This window comes from Anticarsia gemmatalis, chromosome 6 (genome assembly GCF_050436995.1).
Source record: "Anticarsia gemmatalis isolate Benzon Research Colony breed Stoneville strain chromosome 6, ilAntGemm2 primary, whole genome shotgun sequence".
Lineage (NCBI taxonomy): Eukaryota > Metazoa > Arthropoda > Insecta > Lepidoptera > Erebidae > Anticarsia > Anticarsia gemmatalis.
The window spans coordinates 13232604-13257616 of NC_134750.1; the positions used below are offsets into that span (position 1 = coordinate 13232604).

General features: G+C 35.3%; 3 protein-coding genes across 3 annotated transcripts in view; 1 reads left to right on the forward strand and 2 right to left on the reverse strand.

Moving 5' to 3' along the window:
• Positions 1-45: 45 nt before the first annotated feature.
• On the reverse strand, positions 46-7395 carry LOC142973918 (pickpocket protein 28-like). The gene is made up of 14 exons (XM_076115953.1): positions 7282-7395; positions 6632-6805; positions 6105-6234; positions 5509-5642; positions 4839-4971; positions 4340-4497; positions 3685-3793; positions 2965-3057; positions 2460-2599; positions 1934-2064; positions 1605-1664; positions 1349-1520; positions 483-656; positions 46-169 (listed from the first exon to the last, which is right to left on the reverse strand). The coding sequence occupies exons 1-14, from the start codon at positions 7284-7286 to the stop codon at positions 97-99; spliced, it is 1686 nt and encodes a 561-aa protein (XP_075972068.1). The 5' UTR covers positions 7287-7395; the 3' UTR covers positions 46-96.
• A 2475-nt stretch (positions 7396-9870) lies between these two features.
• The window catches only part of LOC142973920 (pickpocket protein 28-like), a 129995-nt gene continuing 114852 nt past the window's right edge, over positions 9871-25013 (reverse strand). Inside the window, exons 2-14 of the mRNA XM_076115960.1 lie at positions 15132-15311; positions 14598-14727; positions 14288-14412; positions 13810-13942; positions 13303-13460; positions 12874-12982; positions 12395-12487; positions 11953-12092; positions 11448-11578; positions 11136-11195; positions 10875-11052; positions 10346-10519; positions 9871-10063 (exon numbers count right to left, since the gene is read on the reverse strand). Of these exons, the coding sequence (XP_075972075.1) occupies positions 9991-10063; positions 10346-10519; positions 10875-11052; positions 11136-11195; positions 11448-11578; positions 11953-12092; positions 12395-12487; positions 12874-12982; positions 13303-13460; positions 13810-13942; positions 14288-14370 (1332 nt within the window). The 5' untranslated portion in view covers positions 14371-14412; positions 14598-14727; positions 15132-15311 and the 3' untranslated portion in view covers positions 9871-9990. The remainder of the gene's footprint in view (positions 10064-10345; positions 10520-10874; positions 11053-11135; positions 11196-11447; positions 11579-11952; positions 12093-12394; positions 12488-12873; positions 12983-13302; positions 13461-13809; positions 13943-14287; positions 14413-14597; positions 14728-15131; positions 15312-25013) is intronic.
• Positions 19254-25013, forward strand: part of LOC142973919 (solute carrier family 22 member 13-like) — a 71904-nt gene continuing 66144 nt past the window's right edge. The window contains exon 1 of the mRNA XM_076115956.1: positions 19254-19376. The gene's annotated coding sequence lies outside the window, so the exon portion shown is untranslated. The remainder of the gene's footprint in view (positions 19377-25013) is intronic.

Here is a 25013-nt window from a genome sequence, read left to right on the forward strand (position 1 = left end):
GTTAATTTAGTATATACATAGTCAGTGTTGGAACAAAACTGGATATTTCGATGGCGTACTACAAGCAGCTTATTTCATTTTGAATGCAAGAAGTACTTATTTTCTCTTCTGAGTCCTACGCCTCTGTATCTTTTCTTCTTGTAGATCCTTCTTGAGAGTGCAGAATAGCCTAGAAAATAAAAGACACCAATAAACAATTCTACATTAAAAATAAGAACTACAGTAAGAATTGCGGACGCTGGTTGATAACGACCTGTGGGTTAAGCAATCGTTGGCGCGGTCATTCCATAGATGGGTGACCGCATAATGATGGTTGAACTGAGGGTCTCCGTGCTTCAGCGGGCACGTTAAAAGTCGGTTCCGGTTGTTGTCTATTATGATAATGGTTGTCATGTCAAAGTCTTTTTCGGCGGCTTCAACAACTTCGACACTAGGTTGACATCTGGTTTTAGGATAAAAATAAATTACCAAATACAAGTTACCTTAAAGTTGCGAAGTAAAAAAGTTCCACGAGACTTAAGAACGAGAATCCCAGGAAAAGACCAAGAAGACCTCCGATGTTGGCGAGGAAGTCAGTTAAACCAAACAGCTCTGAGCGATGCATTGATACGAATTGCGATCTTTTAAAATACATCTCTAGTTTAGAAAAGTCTCCCCTGAAAGAAGGATATTATTTGAAATAACTTTGACATAAATACACAGCGCTGTAATTTTTAGGATGCTTATGGAATACTAGCTGACCCGCGCAACTTCGCTTGCGTAACATAAGAGAGAATGGGTAAAAGTTTTCCCCGTTTCCTCGATAAATGGGCTATGTAACACTGAAGAATTTTAGAAATCGAACCAGCAGTTCCTGAGATTAGCGCGTTCAAACAAACAAACAAACTCTTCAGCTTTATAATATTAGTATAGATGATAAACCATTGTCATCAAAATAATAAAGCTTATTTCTGTCCGTCGCGTAAATGGGACTTTGTGCCCTAGCGAATAAACTCTGTCCACTCTAGTCTAGACGAGCTATCAGGTATCTCAGTTGACAACTATTTAAAAGTCACTATGCGGTCCATTGTTTGCTTACTAAGAATAATGTGATAAACACGTTACGTCAAAGTAGCAATGTATTGCACAGTGACTATAAATTTGACGTAGACTAGTTATCAACTGATTTACGAGATTAGTCCATAGGTCTTTCCGACTGACTTTATTCAGCCATTGACGCATTTTGCTACAGTTCTTCCGACGCGTCATGTAGGGAATATTACGTCTCGGACCACATCGTTGGTCAATACTACACCTCTCCACATGTAATAAATGAATAATGAAATCGTATTTTAAAATTTTTACTCACTCATCTTGGAAAACACTCGTTCTATTTCGAACTTTCGCATCAGCTACAAGAGATTCTTTTAATTTGAAATCGGTTTTTAATATTTCAGCATCGTAGTCTATAGTATTGCATGCTGGGAGACAAAGGCAAGACTTTTCTACTGTCGAATTTGTATGTCCTGGCAAAAAAGCCTCTGTAAAAAAATTGCATTAAAATTTTACAGTTTTACGGCACAAGTGTATGTCTTATTTTGAATACAAGAAAATATATTGATTACCTTGTGCTTCGATAACGCAATTAAGATCTCGAAGTTTGCAAGTGGCATTTTTGGTAGCAACTAAAAATGATAAAAAGTGTTTAGTCTAGAATTCAGTTTCAAAAACATCCTAACCTAATTTTAATGGATAATTGTGTTCAAAATGCTCCGCACTAATAAAAGGTATTGCATGATAGTTTTCCTTGAACACGAGTAAAAAATTGTGGGCGAAACTCAAAGCTATGAAGACATTAAGATTTTACTTGATAGAGCCATAACTTTGGGTGAACCATGTACGGAACCATCAGTACGGAACATGACAATTACATTGGTTATATTTACTAACTTACAAGGCATATAGAACGCAACACAGCCACAACGAGCATACGTGTAGTTTGTAAGACATTCTATTTTACAATTACTTGCTGTGTATATTTTGAAATATCTGAGGTAACGTTCGTCATTGAAATAGCACTGTCGTCTGAAACAAAATAATATTTTAGATCATCATTGTCTGTATGCGTTTTCGCATCTCAGTTGACAACTAGAGTGGGTCACTATTCTGTACATTGCTGCTCTGACGTAACGTGTTAGTCACTATAATCAAAGGGAGAAAACATTGTACAGTGACTTTCGAATAGTTGTCAACGTGATAGCACCAGTACAGTCGGCACAGCATATTTTCTTCTGTTCTTATCTGTGTCAGCTCTCTCATTTCTGTCATACACAATTATGCATGTTCTGCTTCACACGTTTCAACCATTTTGGGAATTTGAAGGATGCTAAGTTTCATCACGAAGTTTCTTTTACTGTTACATCGTTAGAACCAGATCATTACTTCGATTGTTTAACATAGGTATATATTTTAAGACTTACATTTCTGGATCATAATTTCGTAAGGTTTCAGATGTGTTCAGAATACTAAAGCTCAGCGCCATTGAAGATACTTGTTTATTTAACACAGCGTAATAATAAAGAGAAGATCGTGGTAGATCAGCCGGATGATGAATGTATATCTGCAAACAGTAACCTTGATTACCAAATTTTCGTCACTTCTGTGCAAGGGTCTCCTCCGAGATGAGGGAAGAGTTAAGCCTTGAATCAAGCACGATAGCTAATACAGTTTGAGACGTTTGCATTGCTTTAAGAGTTATTTATATACTATCAGAGATGCAAGCATAAACGGGCAACAAAATCAAAGAGGTAACAACTAATAAAACTTTACACATAAATATCTTCTCTTTTCTTCTTGGATACTTTCACGCAGTCATCTAATTAAAAGATTAAGCAAAACTTTTTCTATGATGGCCAAAAAATACGAGTCCGAACTATTTGTCTGTGATGGAATAAGAAACCAAGCGATTTTTAATGTTTTACTTACTTTGAAACCAGAATTTAAATTATTGCACAGAGCATCGTGATAATCTGGAAAGTCCCAAAATGTGATCGACAAGTCTGGCGTTGCTCCTTCATCCTGTAAATACAAAAAACCATTCATACTAATATTTTAACTGCAAAACTCTAAAAACGTCCGTAAAGCTTTCACTACAGTACTTACATTTTAAATATCAACATTTTCGATACTCGACAGTACTGACTAAAATTCGAGATGCAGGTCAGATTTTCATACAACATTTTTTGATAGTTGGCCGGTTATTGACAGTACCGACTGTAGAGAATCGCGCTATTGATGTAGGAACGAATGGACACCGTCGGTGTAACATCTCTCTAGCGCTCCTCTCTTAAGACTCTTCGCTTTTGTATTTCTCTCCACGACTTGCGATATTCGATTTCGATTCGATACGATATTCAGAACTAGCTGACCCGCGCAACTTCGCTTGCGTCACTTATGAGAGAATGGGTCATAAGATTGCCCGTTTTTGTAACATTTTTTACCGGTACTCTGCTCCTATTGATCCTATAGACTTCCTCGATAAATAAGCTATCTAACGCAAAATAATTTTTAAAATCGGAACAGTAATTCCGAAGATTAGCGCGATCAAACAAACAAACAAACTCTTCAGCTTTATAATATTAGTATAGATAACAACTATACTTACTTTTTTACTTACTAATACACTATACTTTAAACAACATTTACCTTTCCTTGAGCTGGATAAGTATCAGGACCATAAGCGGAGAAACCATGTTCAACATCCCAATGTTTGGTCGGCTTCCTAGCCGTAAAATGAGGGTGTTCGACGTGAACACTGTCAACAAGATTAACTCAGTTTTAATAAATTGATTACTTATAATATTACACCTGTTATACCGAAACCTGCAATTTACTAAGTGAACCTCGTGTAATAGGCTCTTGATGAGAATGGTGAGTCCTTGCCACTTACTGGGCAGGAGACCAAAATCCGGGCTGTCATTGAAATATTTTAATAAAAAAAAATGGCCAAGTGCAAGTTGGACTCGCGCACGAAGGTTTCCTTGTACTCAAAAAGTACTAAAACCACGTTTATTGTTGGAGATCCCCATTAATGTTTTTTTTGGTTGGTTCGCACTACGAGCATTTTGAGTTTAAAATGAGGAATTATATCGTAAATGTTTTCAATTTCGAGAATTTTCTTTTTTGATAATTTGGTATACAGTGCTGTAACACGATTCTGTACGTCGGCACGGTCGAGCATCGAAAGTTTGACATTTATAATGTACTGTCAATATAGTTCTTACGACGCCCGACAGAGGCGCTGATCAGATCGAGCTACAGGTCTCTGTCTAGTAAAAAATATGTTTATTTTGGTACAAACTTCTCTCTTCGTAATATTTCATCCGCTGCTAAAGTATTAATGGTGAAACACACTCCCTCACTAGTTAGTACTTCACCATAATCTTCATCACTATCGAAATACGACTTGACTCCACGCCAGGACCATGTCCATAAGAGATCATCGAGCTTTGGAGCTGTCTGTAAAGGTAATAAAATTCTATAAGACTTAGAACAGACCTTAGTCACGGCTGACTTAAGACAGATTTGTTTCACAAAGTCACAGATTGACTTCTTCTTCTGACTTCTTCTAGGTATACAAAATAATAATGGTCATTTTCATCGAGACTGGCCAACTGTGCAGGACTTTGTTTATAGTGTCCAAATGTGAGCACAATACACAGATACACCCTCTATCTTCCTTCACTCTCATAGCGCGGTGGGACCGATAACCAACACGAGTCATTATTGACTATGGTCAGCGCTTAGCTTTCGGCGAAGGAAATTAATTATAAAATAATTAATTATTGATAATAATTTACCTGTACAATGTTATCAACTGTTGAAAAGTTAGGCTGATTACGTGGCATGTTTTGATATTCGTAATAGAATTCTTCTTTCTTAGGATTGCATACCATCGAAATGTCTTCATAAACGTTGAAATCATCATCGTCCCTAAAATACACTTATATTATCCAAACCTTTGACAGTATTAAAGCTATTTTAAGATTTTTTTAACTTTACGACTACTTTTCCAGAACGAGAAGGTAAGAAAAAGTTATTTTTTTGCCATAAAGAAGACACTATAATTTCTCAATAGCCAGGTCCCGTCTAAGCGAGCAGCGTCGCTAGTCATTATTTAGGTCTCTTTTCTTTCTGATCGAAATAAACGTGACTGCGGCTGCCCGCTCAGTCAGGACCCGGCTAATGTTAAAGTTTTCTGTAGATCTCTCAACGCAGTAGTGTTGAGTGGTACCATTAAACCATATAACGGTTTAACAGAAACGGTGACATGACAAAATCGGCCGGACTAAAGATTGAAACCAGAAATATCAGCGCGTTAGTCACCCTGATGCTTCAGGATAGTTATCATCATTATTAATATTACATTCGCGGTTTTTAATGCTGGCAAATGATTAAACTCCACTGAAAAACCTATCATTAACAAATTAGCCAAAAAGCACTATGTTTAGAGTGATTTAGTATACGTACACCAAAGTAGTGTTTTCAGGATTATCTTCAAACTTACTCCTAAATTTATTATACTTTATATTAGCAGTTGTATAATTGTATAGCCATGGTCTAATTTTTACTTGTGGACAGATTGTAACAGCTGGGAATGGAACCTGAAAACGAAATGAAAATGTGAAATACTTTATATCAGCCTGTTGACGACTAAACTGTTAAACAAATTTTGATGGTTTTGATACCATCAAAATTAGCATAGAAATGTCGAAAATCGATGATCAAAGAAGAAATATTATTGTTCATAAAGTCATTTCGTTGTTTTTGGGGAAAAAAGCTTCGAGTTCGAGCTTCGAGGATAATCCCAGATTTTCAAGTGATCATAAACTGTTAAATGCATCAAATTCAACAGTCTACGACTCTAATATTTTTTAAAAATTAACGCAAATTACGCAGGAGCTTTACTATACTCGGGCCATTTCAAACGTGCGAACTAAGACATTTCATTTGATCGGAGTCTCTTGTTCGTATTTACACATTGTCACAATTCTATGATTATTTTGATTATGACGTAGTCAGCATGTTTGTAACGGCTTGAGTATAATATATTTTAAATACGTCACCTTCGACACAGGTACAAGATGTTCGCTGAAAGAAACAATGACAGGACTAGTCTTCCATTTTATAAAAACGTTTTGTATTTGATAAGCACAAATGCAGAGACTCGCAATAAACGTCACCAGCCAGAACGTCCTGAAAAATTAATAATAATAGTTAAATTGACTGATAAATTGAGAAGCCATATTGTAAAATCACATTGTATTTTATCAGATGGTAGTAAAAGTACCTTAGAAGGAGATACAGAGACTGTATAGTATTACTAATGTTCTTTAAAAGGCTAGTAATGCCACAATGTATGAATAAGAATTAAGCCAAAAAAGTTTAAAGGCAAGTAGCACGTGACGTTCTGTGATCTCCAATGAGAACCTAGCGTCTCCCTGATTTAGAGTATACGTAAAAATTCTGTCCCATTGTTGTCTAAGATAACAGTCGTGTCTCATCATAACCCTTGGGGCAGCTTGAGAACGCTATCCATACGATATCTAAGACTACGTGTCATTTTGTATACGTATGTATTTGAAAAGCTTACTTTTCTATAAGCGTGAGCTCTTTTTTAGTAGTATACGACAGTCCATGAAGCGTCGTATTATTTGCATAGTCATAAAATATTTCACGTGCTAGCAATTTCTGACGTTTCTTCCTTGCTTTACGAATAGCAATGTTTCCGTGTAAATCAGGAACAATTACTGCGCCACCGTCTTCACTGTAAAAAAAATGCTTTTTATGTAGTCTGCTCCAAAAATCGCTGGATTTTAAATCATGCATATTATTTCGTCGAAGAAACATGAAGCTGTAATTGAAAAGTTTCATTGCATCAGTTTCTTCAGGTACTGTACTAAGTTATGTAAATAAGAGGTTAAGAAAAAGGCAGTATTTACAAAAAAATATTGTATAGTGATAGTTTGAAGAACCGGAGTGAAATATGAACTTTTTTATGTCAAACTTTTTATTTTATGTTAATTACATGCAAGTAGAGCGCCGCGGGCTAGTTTATAGTTTGATATTAAACGGAAGTCAGTCTGTCACACTTTTAGGCAGAACCATTGAACTGATTTTCATGAAATTTGCTTAGATAAATAGTCGAAGAGCTATAATGAAAGTTAAACAACATATTTTCTTTTTTTCTCATTTTACGCAAATTTTACACGGAAGTTTCAAAATGAATAATAAAATACTTACTCCATACTGCAATGCAAAACTGGACGTCCTTCTGCGAAACTATCACTCACACAACTAAGTACAATGTTCTAATGGGAGAGTACAAAATGTTTTATTAATTAGGTTAATGGCGACCATATAAAATATTGGAGCTTAGGGACGCTTTGAAATTATCAGGAAATTATTGCGCTTGTAATTAACCTTTTAAAACAACATAGTAGTAGTAGGTACTACATTAAACTTCACCTATAAAAAATATTTCTTTCTGTCAAGTACATAAGTCAATTTACGACCATGGTTATAGTGCAACGACTAAGTAGAGAGCCTTGTTTACAAAGGCTCGCCTTCTGGCAGAGGTAAACAAAATTTTGAATTTAGCATCGGTGGCCCCTGGGTTATGCAGCTGCTGGCGGCTTGTTTGATAAATGCTTTGTTTATGAAATATACAGAATTACAAATTATTGTCTTGGTTAACTGTGTACAGAAAGGTTCGGTTCAAAGTCGTCAGAGAATAGTGCCCTCAGACATAAACTAATTATAAACATGCTAGGCGAAAGAAAAAAGATCAGATCTATTCATCCAACTCATTTTTATTCATTTCTAACATAAGGCCTCCCCTCAGTACTCCTTTTTTCGGTCCTGCACCTTCCATCTTCAAGTCTTATTCTTGCCTATTACCATTTGAGATTGGTTATCCACATAACCACATCTACTACTTTAGTTCTACGGCATGTTTCAACGTTAGGTACGCGGTCTTTCAGAGAAATGCTAAGCATTAGATGATCCACTGCTCTTCGCCCTTCTTTAACTTTGAGGAGGCATGCTTCGTTAAAGGCCCTTATTTTGGCACCAGAAATTAGAATAGTTAGGACATGGTTGCGCATGAATTCGTCTTTGGACATTGTGATATCTTTTATTGAACACGTAGTCTAGGTTTCCAAAACTCCAAACTAACTAGATTCGTCTATTATCTGGTTAATCTGAATCGAAATCAAAGTATAATAACTGAGTTATAGCTTCGTACGTGGTCATTCATTTTTTACCTTACCGATCGGTCTGAATTCTCTAAGAATTAGGTATTCTTTAAGAATGGTTTAGAAATCAGCATGTTGTCATTCCTAGATGTGAGGGTTGCCGCGAAACCCGATGGATCCTTATCACACTGTGTTTACCGGAAACCGACACACACAGATAGATACCTGCACGCTACATCACATCACCATCCCCGTCACTTGCAGTCCGTTGTGACGTCACTGAAGAACAGAGCTCATGACCTCTGTGACCCTGAACATGTTGGGAAGGAGCTGGAACATGTTCAGGAGGTACTACGAATGAACGGATACCACGTAAGTCGACGAAGGAACAGGATCACGAAACGGAGTAAACATCCGGAGGTCAACAGACAGCCCGCCTACTTGCCCTACGTCAGAGGAGTGACTGATAAGATCGGGAATGTATTGAAACAATACAGCATCAGCACAGTGTTCACGCCGGGGGCAAAAGTCAGCAGCATGGTGGGCACACCGAAGGATGTACTACCGTTTCAAACACCAGGTGTCTACAAGATCAACTGCAGTTGCGGTAGTTCCTACATAGGCCAGACTAAGCGGTCGATAGCTGAAAGGGTCAAGGAACATATCGCCGCTGTTAAGAACCGTCAAATCAGCAAGTCAGCCATTGCGGAACATCTACTCGAAGCAGGAACTAATCACTGGATTGAGTTCCATCGCCCTCAAGTCCTCTCCACTGAACGACATTTCTACTCGAGGATTGTTCGTGAAGCGATCGAAATCAAGAAACATTCAAATTTCAATCGGGAAGACGGCTTCAAATTATCCGCGACGTGGAATCCAGTGATTACTGTTACAAAATCTCGCTATGTTTCGCAATCGGTTAGCTCACAGAATAGGGACACGGTTAGTGTAGTGTGTGGTGGCGGTTAGAAAAATCAAAATATGAGGGTGGATGGACATTCGTCCGCCTCATACACGAAGTCCTGTCATCGCTGCTCCAGTCTGCCTGGGACCACGGCGAGTGCAACCTGCGCCGAAACGTTAGGCATTTTAAGGTAAAATGCGTGTTCGCGTTAATTCCCGTATTCTATTATACATTAAACATGCAACGCGAGAGTTTAAAAGTTATGATGTTTTCAGCTTTAAGAAGTCCTTACTGTTGCGTCTATTTACCTTTCTAACACTTTTCAAAATTGTTAAGATAGATAGGTGTTTTCGTCGTTCCTTTAACGATCGATTTCAGTTACCTAACCTCGATAAAAGAAAGTCGGTATAGTTTCATATTTCAATATCTTGATAGATAGGTAGCTAATATTGACCTAAGCCCTGCTATTGCCTAAGTCACTAAAATTTTTGTTTACACATCAAGTTACTATGTTTTACTTCACTGTTCTGAATAAGTACGTATATTATGAAAAAAAATTGGAAAATAAAACACATAGATAGGATACACACAAATTTATGAATTTCATAAAATAAATGTTTAACGTGAAAGAAATATATTTTATAGTTTCAAACAGTTTTTCTTTTTGTAGATTTTGGAAAGGCTTTCGATTGTATCAAATCGAAGTTACAGAGCATAACATATTTATTTTTAAAGTCATGTCAATGTTAATTACTAGGTAATTTTGAATAAGTAATTAAATAATCGTATATGGAAAAAAAGGCATTATTTTTGGCGTACGACAAGGAGCTCTTAACGTCTTGATATACGTTCTCAATATTCTTTCAGAGATCTTCGTCTTTCAATTTTTTCTTCTTGTAGATCCTTTTTGAGACTGCAGAATAGCCTAAAACATAAAACTCATTAAGAAATGTTTTCATGGGAAACTGTAGAAATTATTGAATTGAATCAACCAACTTTGACAATTTCCGTGGCTCAATAGTTAATGTGATCCCTTTTCCCACAAGGAGAAAAAAATGTGTGATCCGCAAATAGTTACTGTTGTTTGCGGTCTGATTGTATTTTAGGGCATAATATATATTTGTTGTACTTAATTTGTCGACTTGTTTTCGGTGCTGGAACTGTCGATACTGGACTAGATTTCAGTGCAGGAGTAGTAGTAAGTTACCTTAAAGTTGCGAAGTAAACGATTTCTACAAGACTCAAGAATGAGAATCCCAGGAAAACACCAAGAAGACCTCCAATATTGGCGAGGAAGTCAGTCAAACCAAACAGCTCTGAACGATTGATTGATACAAACTGAGATCTTTTGAAAAACATCTCCAATTTGGAAAAATCAAACCTGTAAAAAAATATTAGTCTGAAGTACAATCCTAAATTATATCATACGCTGAATAATCAAATATATTATTCTTTTTGTCACCATCAGCATTTACAGCTTTTGTCTAATTATTGCAAGGTATAAAATCCTTTATAAGTCAGTCAACCTTATCGACTTTAGTCTAGGTCTCCCCGATTTACTTTGATGATGATGACCTCGAATAATTGTTTCGGGTCTGATTGTTTTTTGTGTCCGTTGTTTATATATTTGTAAATGTCCCCGCGACACAAGAGCAATTCTTAGTTCGGGAATTGTCAAATGAAAAGAATTAAACAATAAAATGGTGAACAAAATTATGTTTCTAACTGTTACTCACCCTCTGCCTCGAGAACTGCTGTACGCTTCTGGATTTTGAGCGTGTGCTTCAGTTATAATAGATTTTTTTAAATTGAAATCTGTTTTTAATATTTCAGCATCGTAGTCTATCGTATTGCACGCAGGAAGACAATGGCAATTATCTTCTGCTATGTCTACGTTCCCTTGCAAGAAATCGTCTGCGAAAATACATTTCTAATTGGTATTTTTATCAATTTTCATGATAAAAACTTTGAAATAAATGTTCATATATTATAATTACCATGTGCTTTAATGACGCAATTTTGGTCTCGAAGTTTGCAAGTCGCATTCTTGGTGGCAACTGAAAAAAAAAAGTTATTTTAATCAACTTGAAAAATTCGTATCCGAAGTAAAACTTATCAATTGATTTATATTCGTAATGTTCCGTACTCATATACGGAATTTTGCGATAGTTTTTTGCGTACGAAAAATTCACAACTTGAAAACACTCATCGTGAAGTATTTCAATCTATCGCACAAAAATCACGACGATATCAAAACCGTGTATGAGTACGTAGTATTACAATAACATAAGTAGTGAAAACTATCTTACAAGGCATATAGAACGAAACACAGCCACAGCTAGCATACGTGTAATTTGTAAGACATTCCATTTTACAATTATTTGCTGTGTATATTTTAAAATATCTGAGATAACGTTCGTCGTTGAAATAGCACTGTCGTCTGAAACAAAATAATAATATAAATCATCGTAATCATTCTTTTATCTCTTGAGTCCACCACGCTGGCCAAGTGAGGGTTGGGGACTTTGCATGGCCTCAATAAATGTATTAAAGAATTTTTTAGGCATGCAAGGTCTCCTCACTATGTTTTCCTTCACCGTTGAAGCATGTGATAATTATTTCTAATACACACATAACTTCGAAAAGTCATAGGTGTGTTGCCTCGGGTTCGAACCTGCGACCACTTGCGTGGGAGGTATTAACTTATACCACTCGGCTATCACTGCTCAATAAAATTATAACGAGGGTAAAAATAGCAATATCTGTCCATTATAATATACTCAACAAACTTTATTATTATTCACAAAGACTTACACTTTTGGGTCATAGTTCCGTAATGTATCGGATGTGGTAATAATGCTAAAGCTCAGCGCCATTGAAGTAACTTGTTCATTTAAAACGGCGTAATAGTATAAAGAAGATCGTGGCAGATCAGCCGGGTGATGAAGGTAGACCTGCAAACAGTAACCGAAACTACAAAAATACTGCTAACGACTTTGCTCTATGCTAGGCAAGGATGTCCTCTCGGAATGAGAGACTATCCAGAAATGTTTAATAAATCAGGTTTGCAATGTTTCATGTCGATGTGTTTCTTAACTGTTAAAACAAGTGGTAATTATTAGTAACACAAACAATGCATTGACTAAAATTAACAATAGATAAGTTTACTTCAAAACTTAGATTAAATACGTGCTCAACATAGAAGCAGACCTTCGATGTCGAACCGAAGAGCTGTAATATTGGAAAATGTACTAACTTTCAATCCAGAATTCAAAGTATTACATAGGGGATCGTGTAAACTCGATCCATCCCAAAATGTGATAGATAAATCAGGTGACGCTCCTTCATGCTGGAATGAAAAAAAATTACAAGATGAATTTAAACAACAGTTAAGTCAGGGATATCTCTAACTATGGATCAGTCCGATCACAGAGTAGTGACATTCACGAGATTTCGACCAGAGCAACGGAAGCCTTCACCAATGTCTTTCCCACAGCTTTAGCGTCCTTTAGCAGTCGAACCGCATTTATAGTTAATCCCAGATTCCTATATCATTGACCTGCATCGAAACCACTGCTCAAATTCCCCTCATCATTTTCCAATATACTTTGGATTCCCAAGGATGTTTGATGTCAGGCATGTGACTATCGGCCAAAACCCTCGACGGCATTTTTTGGGACACTCCTAACGAAGGATTAGGATAAAACAAAGATAGCTTTTAACAAGAATGTTTACCTTTCCTTGAGCTGGATAAGTATCAGAGCCGTAAGCAGAATAACCACGTTCGATGTCCCAATGTTTAGTCCACTTCGAAGACGTTAAATATGGATGATTAGCGTCAACACTGGCAACAAAATTAGCTCAGATTTAGTAAATTAATTTAAAAAAGTTCTTGTTACATATTTATGAAATTATGCCTGGCTACCGAAATCCTAGAAATGTATGATATACTCTCACACTTCGCTCCAAAGTTAGTTCCATGTAATAAGGGCTGATCTATTGGTAAACTGCTTCAATTAAGAATATTTTTGTAGAAACTAGAATAACCTAATAGCACTTCGGCAGCCCCCAGAATTGATTACAATACTGTACAGTGCTTAGTCTACATGAAAATTATGTGTTGGGACTCAATATAGTTAAAAATATGTGTATTTCGGTACAAACTTCTCTTTACGTAATATTTCATCCGCTGCTAAAGTATTAATGGTGAAACACAATCCCTCACTAGTTAACACTTCACCAAAATAGCCGTCGGGACCGCTTCTAGAACTGACTCCTTGCCAGCTCCATTTCCATAGAAGGTCTCCAAACGTTGGAGCCGTCTGAAAATGTTCATTACATTTTATACAGTTTTACACAATTATGCCAAACTTCCGAAAGGCTGACTGAAAATTTCAGTTAGTACTAACTTAATAGTCAAGTCTGTTTCCTTATTTGTAACACAATTTTAATTATAAGCAGCCTTGTTTGTAAGTCTTAAGTTGATCAGTAGTGCGATTATCTACAGTCGTTACTTTTGAGTTAGTAACTAAAGTTTGACATTTAAAATGTACTGCAAAAATAGTTCCTAAGAGGTCCGCTAGAGGCGCTGATAAGATTCAATGGCAAGTGAGTTGTTGAATGTTGATAGTGGAAGAGAATCAAGCTAATGTGATAATATAATGACTTTACCTTTAACATATTTTCAACTGTAGAATGATATGTTACATTACGGGGCATGTATTGATACTCATAATAGAATTCTTCATGTTTAGGATCACATACCAGCGAGATGTCTTCAAATAGATCAAAGTCTTCATCGTCTCTGAAACTCAGTTACTTGATTAAATTAACCATATCTATTTCATAAGCCATCACTTTGCACTTGTTATACCCGTAAGTGTAAGCAAAGGTTTCTTATAGTGTCGCCGAAATATCGAAAGTTTTACATCAATCTTATAAAATAAGCTATGTTATTGATTTGCCTATAGATACAGTCCATGCTTAGGGACACTGATGTAGCTCAATTCTATATTGGTATTTAAACTATCGACAGCATGAAGACTATCAAGGTCAGGTAGTATTTGCGTGAAAGAGTAACAAACATCCATACATACATTCTCACAAACTTTTGCATTTATAATTTAAATTAGTAGGATTTGATACGTACAACCAAGTTACATTATCGAAATATGAGAGCCTTAAATGATTATATTTTATGGCGGCAGACGTGTAATTGTATATCTGTGGCATGTTTTTGGCTTGTGGGCAGATAGTAACGGCTGGAAATGGGACCTGCAAACGAAATAAATATAAATAAAATTACAAGTTAATAAATATCAATATCAAAAAAATACTATCTGACTGTAAAATTTTGCATGGATGTATAAAAGATCGAGGGCCATACATAGACCGCTTTTTCAAAATTAAACCCAAAAATTAAATATTATTACAAACTAAATATATTTTTTTTAAATCACCTGCTTCACAGAAACAAGTTGTTCGCTGAAAGAAACTATTACTGGACTAGTCTTCCATTTTATAAAGACGTTTTGTATTTGAAAAAGACAAAAACAGATACTCGCAATGAACGTCACCAGCCAGAACAACCTGAAAAAGGAAAGAAGTTAGAAAATTTCAACGAAGTCCAAAGAATGATTGCTTCCTAATTTATAAAGGTGACAATTTAGTTATCATACTCATATTAATCGAAGTATAAGGTATCTTAAGTGGTCATTAACTAACAAGTAATAGTTTTTTATAACCTTTAACTGTCCCTCAACTGGGCAAGGGTCTCTTTCCGGACGAGCACTCTTTCATCTCGAAGGGAAACTCAGCAGTTATGTTTTTCATGAATGGGAGTTTTATTAGGTCCATGTATATTTTTTAAAAGTACATGTTATATGAAAAATGGGATTTAGAATATAATTATCCGTGACGTCATTATGTCAGTAACATAGTTCTATATTTAAAAGGTATTTGAGATTTATAGTATTTTTATTTTATTTTTTTACCTTTCTATGAATGTAAGTTCTCTTCTTGTAGTATAAGGTAATCCATGAAGGGTCGTATTTTTTGCATAATCGTAAAATATTTCAAGTGCAAGCAATTTTTGGCGTTTCGTCCTTGCTTGGCGAACAGAAATGTTTCCGTGCAAATCAGGAGCTACTCCTCCTTCTTCTGTAAATTGTTCCCTGTAATTGATTCAGGGAAATCTGATTATAATACACACAACAAAAACTAAAATTCAGGTTAACTTTTTTACTTCCGCGATGCATAATCTATACTTTAATATTATAAAGCTGAAGAGTTTGTTTGTTTGTTTGTTTGATTGTTTGTTTGTTTGAACGCGCTAATCTCAGGAACTACTGGTCCGATTTGAAAAATTCTTTCAGTGTTAGATAGTCCATTTATCGAGGAAGGTTATAGGCTATATATCATTACGCTCCTACCAACAGGAGCAGAGTACCAGTGAAAAATGTTACAAAAACGGGGAAAATTTTGACCCACACTCTCTTATGTGACGCAAGCGAAGTTGCGCGGGTCAGCTAGTTATTATATAGAGTTGGAACTGAATTTGTCAACATATTTTAAAATAATTACTGATTTTGTTTACACGTGATTTCATCGGTCTGTTACTTATTTCAATAAAGTATTAGGGAAATAACAAACACTCCTCCTCCCGATTCCGTGTTCCTACTTATATTTTTTCATATTGTCCTATCCTACACAACACATTCCTCAATTCGGCATTAGCTAGATCATACTTAATACTAATATTATAAATGCGAACGTCTGTCTATCACATTTAACAGCTAAACTCATTTTTACAAAGATTGTTGTTGACGCGGAAATTTAAAGAAAGAAAAATACTCACGCCATTTCGAAATAGCAACTGGACGTCCTTCTGTGAAACTATCACTTTTAGTACTAAATACAATATTCTAATGGGATAGTACTAACTGTTTTATTAATTAGGTTAATGGTCACCATATATACTGTATTGGAGATAAGGGACGTTTTGAAAATGCAAAGCACCACACACCTTACTTCGTCAATTAAAAGAAATTGCTTTGAGCAACTTTAGGCAGGGTAGGCTACAATTTCACGTCGTTAGATTTTTTGAGCATATTATTTAGTTTTATATCCATTTAATTTTGTTTTGTAGTTTCAGAGTTTGGTATAATGTATTATATTAGTTTTATATCAGAAGTGTAGGTGTTTCAATATTATTGCTGTGCTTGACAAGGTCTATAATGTTAACCATAAAGTTTACCGTCTCAGTAGGTACGTGATGTAAAATGAAATTAATATAATATATGAGTACTTAATTTCCGGAAAGGGACGCAATACGGTGATGCCCCTCAAAAAAATCAGGCATATGACAAGCTGTATTGATTTGAATTAAGCAAGGGACCGTACCAACTAGCGTTCTTTGCTCTCTGTCTACTTTCTATGGGAATAAGCCGTGATTGTATGTATGTATGTATGTACTTAAGCTCCAAACAAAGGAACTTACAAGCTTATATTTAACTAATACCATACAAAAAACAGTATTAATTTTTAGGTCCCAAAATAGTTCCTTGCGGAACTCCACCCAAAAATTACTAGAACCATTTAATATTTGATGTAAAGTGTAGTTCAATTATACCTAATTGATGTATATCGTGTCAATTTTAGTTAACGTATAGTAGTATTAATTACTTGGATACTACTTGTATAATTTCCTACTTTAATTCCAATTAGCTGCTCATAATTTATGATATCTAATGTCTATTACCTCATACTAGCAATATAAAAGAATAATTTATTATACTTTGATGAAATAGTTATAAATAATGTGAGTGTGAATGGACGTTCGTTTTTGTTTCGTTTTCGTCAAAACTCAATTTAATTTGATAAAATTAGCACGATGATCAATTATGTACCGGAAAGGTATAATAATATGCTGTTAAACAAATCTTACTCATTTATGTTCCTCTAAAGGCTATGGGTCACCTTTAAAGAGAGAAGAGTAGTGTTTGTCAATAAGACGTGCAGTTAGGAATTAGGCTACTCCCTCAAGACTTGGTTTAAAGGGACTACCAGGCACTGTCATATTTTATAATGCCATTTAAAGGAAAAGCCATAATTTTAACCACCACTTAAAATGTGTTTAAGCTTTGTACAACATGCATTGAAAGCAAATTTTAATGTTTTAACCCCTGAGCTGGTTAATAGGGCTATATTTTTATAATTTTTAATTGCATAGGCATTCAGTATAAATCTAAAAAATACAACTATTAATGTAATTTTTATTCTCAAGAAACAAAGATAAACCATGGCACGATTGACAGGCGACACGCAGCCGCCGTCACTATATCCCATAAAAAACATTGACAAGATTTATTTCGTATTCAATTTAAAATCTGAACAAAGATAGCTATAAACAGTCTGTAGAAGAAAGTTGATGTGAGCTGACGTTTGAAGACGAATGATGTTGGACACAGTACTTTTACAGAGCAGGACAAAAATTCATTTGACGGGTATTTCCGGAGAATAATATTACGTATTACATTTTTGATTTCCATTTTCCAAGTGCAATAATATTGGCAGTTTTTTTCGTCGGTCAACAATATGATAATAACTACGTAACGCAGAAGATTAATTTATCTCTTCTTCTATTTACAAAGGCAACTTACGCTTTAAGAGCTGATATAATTGGTCTACATGCTTATGATATTAACTCTAAGGGCATAAAAACACTCTTTTTGCAAATCTATAAGCAACCAGACCCAAAACAACAATTTGTGGATTGTTTAATCCATTTGTATAATTGGAGTCAAAACCACGACGATCTCATGTCAGTTCTACCAGGTTTATGGTAACCACATTACCCGTTCCACCAAAAACGTCATCCAATTCTTCGATTTGCGTGTTAATAAAATGAAATACATTTCAAAAAAATAATAAATCTGCTTGGTACATTATTAAGTGTAAAATATACACTAGTTACACCATATTTTATTGCATTCGTGTCTGTTCTTCCGTCATCTGGCAGCCTACAATAATTCATTTCCTTCACATAATATATTCACAACGGCATGTAAAATATCATCTTATGCGGTTTACTTGAAGCTGTCACAGTTATTGAAGACTTCCTGCACCAATTTGATATATTACACGATCAATTAATTTATAATATTGACTGCACATACTGTTGCAAATATTTCTTTTGTATTTGTAAAACATTCTTCATCATCTAAAGTAACTCTTATTGTGAAGACATTAAGGTCTATGCTACCTTTTTGTTGGACGTAAGTGTATTTTTGCCGTTTATTCATATGTAGGACACAGCTGTATTTTAATTTGACAGCGTTTCAATGATATGTTAAGTTGTTAATGATTGTGATACCATTGTGTATGGGTAAATTACTTATGTCAACATACTGTGTACGTAAATAACGATTATTGTCAATGGCGTTTCCGTGTTTGAAAGAATTTATGGTAAGCGATTAGAGTATTGTAATATTCTAACAGGATTTTCAACTATAAGACTGACTAGAATCCGTGTGTAAGGTTCTGAAAGTGCTAGTATATATTATAAAACACACATAGTCCATCGTCCATATCCGATGGAGCTTAATAATATGCTTAATGTCTGAAAAAATACTGAACAGCCTCCGGATTGGTGACTTAGGCCTTGAGTCCTTTGCAAGCTGGCAAAGTCAGCCTTAGGGACTTTAGATACCTTCATAAACTGTTTATGGAACTCTCAGATAAATATATTATGCAAGGTTTTTGATGCTTCTTTGCATCATTACATCAAGAGACGCATGCACGCATGCCATAGCTTCACAAAATCATATCTATGCTAATAGAGAGTTTAGCTCTCGACTACATGCATTGGATTCGAATATCCTAGGAGCTTATAACATTCCCATACAAATCAAAATTAATTAAACGACAAAAACAAATCTTGGTGTACCATTATCTCGTACATCTACATCTAGCAACTTTCATTAAGCGACAATACATTAGTTTTTATCTGTTGCATTGTGAGTGGATTGCCGCTGTCAATGTTATCATGACTGTATCGGGCCTGTCAAAAGTATATCATTTGGACAGTCGGCGACCGGTTGCTGGAGACGTCGATCGGCTGATATACTTGCGATGTTTGTAACGTTTGCAGCAGAATCTTTATTTTAAATTACACATGAATTGTTAAGTAGTGAAAAAATAGGTGGATTTGTGTTAAATGAGGCACTACCAGCTTGTGTGTAAGTACTTAGTATTTAAGGTGACACACGTCAAGAGCCTGTTTTTTTTCAATTACTTCTTAAGTGTTAACGAATTACACTTTTGTAGTCTTTAAAGAATTTCTCAATCACCATTCACGCGAAATTTTTAGAGGACGTTTTTTCTTTTTTCTTTTGCCCCTCAACTACCAAATAAATACCAATGTCTGATTGTAGTCACAATTATCTACGTAGATAAACAAACAATCTTTGAAGTAAAATTATGTTGCGCTTACTATCTTGTCTTCTATACTATCTAGAATTAAGATAAAGATTCTATATAGAATTAAAAGGTGTTTATATTAATGAACACCTCTTAATTCTCACCTTATGTTGCTGTCGCTCCAAGCATCGGGCGCTACAATCAGCTACCGGATAAAATTTAACGAATCACCCGCCATCATTTTAATGCTATTGTAATGAATGTAATATACGAGCGAGTTTTATCTCTCACTGCTTCTGTCTCGAGCTTTTTTTTTACTTTTACCAATTGCTTCATGTAATCGATTTAGGTGGTATAAAAAAATATTGTGGTATTTTTTTAGCCCGGTTTCATATCTCTCTGCTAGGTTAATGCCTCTCTTTTGTTTCTTGGCTCCTATGCTATTTGTTGCTTTTTCTTCACTTCTTGATAGTTTAATTCGAATCAAATTATGTACTAATTCACTCGCCAGTATCGCCGTATTGGAAAACTGAAAATAACATCTCATCCTTTTCATAGTTACTTGGAAATTATCGACTTGATAAAATAAAGTGTAGATGGTCAAGTTACTGAACCTTACGATTCCCGTAAAAATCTTAATACCAGTACGTTGAAAATAGTAGGAGTTCAGTGAAGGCTGGTTTTTTTCCGAAAGGCAACAATGAAGTCTACAAACTCTCAATTCAATTTATAAAAACCACTGAAAAATTTATCACGACAGTCACTCCATTGTCTTGGAGCATTTCACGCAGGTCTCCTTGAGTCAGACCATAAGCTGAAACATTTATTACTGCTATATGATTGTCACATCCAGAATTAATATGACCATTGTCTACAAATGTTCCTCTTTTATTTGCGTCCCTATCTGGTCGGTAGCCGCATATCCGAAGCTTGACTTATCTCGATCTACCGCCAATCAATCTACATCACGTCAATACGGGAAAAACAAATTTATTTTTACACTCCCAAAATTTAAAATTCAACCTTGTCTTCCTAACTTTAGATATGAAATTGTTTTTTTAGAGCAGTGGTTTTTAATTTGGTATAAAATTCGATCGGTCGTAACAATCGATTTGATTGACAGATAAAAGAAATCGATGCATCGCTTTGTTCGTGGCTCGATTATTGTGTCTTGGTAATTGGATAACGGTGTGTGATGGTGACAGTCTATAGTTATTTAAAGTGGTTTAATGCTTCTTGAATTTGGGTTCAAAAAAAAACATGATTTGAACTTTTTTCTTTGATACTCACTTCTAGTTTTGACCCTTGATGTTAATTCACTTATTGAAATTGTTAAGCAAGTAAATAATAATTTTGTTAATTTTCATAAATTTTCCTTTCCTAACTACGATGCAAAAGCATTCTGAAGTAATCAGTCAAAATATTTTTTCCTAGAAGTCCGTTAGACTAGAATTTATTTTATTTGTCTTCATGCGTTTTGTTTAATTTTTCTTTCTTTCCAGTTTCTTCTTAGTTTAAGCTGAGTTATAATTTGTGTAACGTCTTTAATTGACTTTAACTAATAAGAATACGTCTATCATTAAACTATACCTCCAATTCGATACCCTCATTTAGACCATAGTCGGCAAAATTGATTCATGGCTACGATTAGCATGTACACACAGACGGACCAATTTTCCCTAATAATAACCTTATTATAATCACAAGGCTTCCACTGTAATAGCCGCAGTGGTTTTCATATTAAATTATACGTTACCTTTGCCGCAAGGTACGTTGGTTCATTCCATTCCTTTTTTTTATTAGTACCTACTTAACTGGAGTTTTTTTGCTAAGGTTTACTCGAGTGCTTTTGTCGAATTTTCAGCTTAAGGCTTCGTTTTGATCAAATTGCCTGATTCGAGCATCAATCAAGATTTGACAGTCGCTGCCGTGATGGTCGATCGTAATTAATTTAGGTATAATACTATAATTGTATGCCTTAAGGCGCAGAATTTTGATTTTTGGATCGTGAAATGAATAAAATTTGAAGAGTTAACTTCCTGTTGAATTTTAATATAACGATTCAAAATATTTTACTAAAATATTCGTGGCAGGTCTACCAAATTATAGGTACTAGAAGTGGGTCGTCTCTCGAATAAGAGTTTTGCTAGAACTATATACCTCACAGTACGGTTTAAAGAACTCTCAGGCATGCTTAGTTTCTCTAGAGGGTTTCCTTCACCCATACTTTTCCATAAAATGTGGAAAATAAATGAAAATAATATGCAGTCTTATTTTAACTTGGTATAAAGCTTCAAAACAATCAACAAAGCAAAATCTTAAAACAAAAGTGTGACGCCACCCTAAACTAGAACGAAACCACTTTTTGTCGGCTGTCTGCAAACGCCACTACACGAGATCTATGTTCTCGTCCTCCACATTTTTATCTTACAAAGTGCTTGGATAGACACCGGAGGAAGTTTGTGGGAAATTCATCACAATCACTGGGCATAAACGATGCAAGGCACAAGCACACTACAGAAAACAATCAACTCTATAGTTATGCAGCTAAGGTTGAAATTCACGTGGGTGTTTTGAAGGATTAAAGTGACGTTCTACAATTCAAAGCTTGTTGAACGCAAGAGCCGGGGTATAAATGTATGAAGGTACATTAATCTGAACAGACGCGCTTCTTTGTGGGGCCAGAGTTGAAATGGCGTGAAAATATGACTCGTTATTTATGTCTGTACATGCCACGGCTTGTCTGCTAATCCAATTGCTGAGTTATTAATTCTTTGTAAATATTAAATGTGATCTAGTTTAGGTAGCCAGTTAGATTTAAGATATAGTTATAGAAATTATAGTGTCTCGTTTCATTATCCTAATACTGGACTTGTGTTTATATTCACTTGTTATCGAAGTTTTTAGCAGTTGTGATTCTAGTAGGTTCTTAGAATAATTTTTAGTCTACATGGCGTTAATATGTAGCGTTTAATTAGGGACACCTATTTATGATTTTTTTCGTTGGTCAATTATTATTTTTCTTCGGTGCATTTAATAAACTTTGGAGTCACGCTCGCAGTTACTTAAAAATAAAACAACTATGACTCTGTCTGAAAATTTTGTGCAATACCTCATAGTCCCGGTACACACTACGTAGTCCAAATAATTTCGGTTAATAAGTAGTTGATAGTCTCATTTAGTTATGGATAACATAAAACATATCTATTTCAAATAAAAATCTTTTTATAATGCAGACATTTATACTAAAACACAAGTCCCTACAACATAACCGATAAACCTACAAACAAATCAATTCAGCCGAGATGATTCAGAGCGTGGTATCAAAGCAGAACGGATCCGCTTCAGCCGTACGATCCGTGACGTTGTTGTATCAAGAACAGATTACGCTTACAGCGATACAACGGCTTGTGATGCCAATGTGTTAGGGTGAGGGATGCATCAGGCGTAGGGTTTGTGGCGAAATTATTGTGGTGATTTATTTTGTAATCCTTTATGGTAGTTATGCTTAGTTGATGATGAAGTCTCAGGTTATTATAGTAATGCGTGCGACTGTTCAACTGATCATAAGGTTTTGGTCGGGTAAAGCTATGTTTCTCTTGAAATGTTTTTAATAATCCTTTGGAATTTGGTAACGTGTCTAGTATACGATAACAGGCTGTTATGTTAGTAAAGGAATATTGTATAGAGCTAACTTGTCGCAATTACTGATTTGGGTAGAATTTGGCCGGGTGAAGGATATGAAATAAAGTAGGCTAGCTAGTTCGACAAAATATGTGATATTACTACGTTATAAACTAGTTATAGCATATTTTAAGGCATTTTGATAAATACGATGCCAATGTGTTCAAATCAATGGAGTGTCAAAACGATTATCGATTGTTCAAAACAGAGGGAAAGTGAATCTAATTCTCGATCGTTCATGCAGTCAATGCCATATCAAAACGCACGATCAGTTATTTCGCAAAGCCCAGAACCGTTTACTCAGTCGGCACGAGTCCTAACTCGATCCTAAAATAAAAAGGCGCTTGAAGCGCTGTCGGATCACGATCACACGAGTTATGACGTCATTACGGCGCGCTCAACGTTGCAGCTTTTTCCAGAGCGGCTTTACTGCCAAATTTATTTGACAATTATTAAGGTGTCCGCATTAAAGGAGCATTACTGGCCCCGCTTCGCGTGGAAATTCATGTTTTTCTTGGGATGTTTTCACCAGTAACTCAGCATAAAGACCGACACGTGCGAACTATTAGCTTCCCGACGTTCGGATTAGAAAATAATTCACCACTCCGAATGTTATTATGGAAGCGAGTCGGATTTATTTTATTGCCAGACGAGATATATGTTAGTCTTTCGGCTTTATCCGTACGTTTCTCCGGTTTGTTTATTGAGAAAGCAGCGAGATAAACGCGAGTAGCAAATTTTATAGTGGGGGGAGTTTCGGTACACCGTTTAGGCGTAAATCTTGTTTATGTCCTGCGCGCCGTAATTATTGCTTTATTCGCTTGACTTACTCTCGTTCTACATGTTATTGAATGCCGCCATAAAATATTATTGATCGCTGCAATAAAACGTTATTTATGTTCGATCTGGGGTTTTTATATTTTTTCTTCTTTTTAACTAGCCATTTGTTCGTCTATTTCTGGGTATTTGTTTTCTGTTAGTATTGTAATGGTTCTTGTTTTTGTAATTTATTGGCGTGTGGCCATTACGAATGCTATTTATTACTAAACATACGCAGTTCATAATAGAGTAAAACTATAAAATTATACACAGACAAAATAAACAGACGGTTCTTTATACCATCATAGTGTAGAATAATATCACGACTGTATACTGTCTAAAGCATCATGACTGTTACATTACGCGTCATTTAACTTTACGTCTCTGAACTTAGCAACAAGCTGCTACGCAGAAGGCGAAGAATAAAAACAAGAGATGTAGAAGAAGAGGCTAAAAACTAAAATTAAATAGTGCGTATTGTACGCTACTATGTAAGAAGTTTTAAATAAAACCAGCTTCTTCTCGCGACTTCGTCTGCGCTAAAAGAATCCTGGAGTAGAACAAGTATCCTGGGGTAATTCAAGCTATGTAGCGAGCTACGAAATTTTCTATGTATTTCGAAGATCCCTCATCAAAACTTGTTCAGTAGTTTTTGCGTGATAGAGTGACAGACACATTTATCTATGCTCAAATGTTAGTGTTTAATTAGTAAGAAATATTACTGTTTCAATAATAAAGCCATTATAACTAACGAATCCAATATATCATTACGGTCGGTTAATTATTTCTTAATTGTATTTTTATATTATTTAATAGTATCTCCTACTGTTAAAGTGGTAATTAAATCATTAATTATTTATATTAATGGGACACGATAACAGTAGTGTTACGTGTAATATAATTGTGCGTGGGCGCATGTCGATGGGGCCATTAATCTTTGTTAATATTTTGTG

Coding starts and splice junctions, on each gene's coding strand:
- LOC142973918 (XM_076115953.1), bottom strand. Junction 3,058..3,684: donor CTTATCCAGCTCAAGGAAAG/GTAAATGTTGTT, acceptor TTGTATTTACAG/GATGAAGGAGCAACGCCAGA. Junction 1,665..1,933: donor TGTTGCGTTCTATATGCCTT/GTAAGTTAGTAA, acceptor TATCATTTTTAG/TTGCTACCAAAAATGCCACT.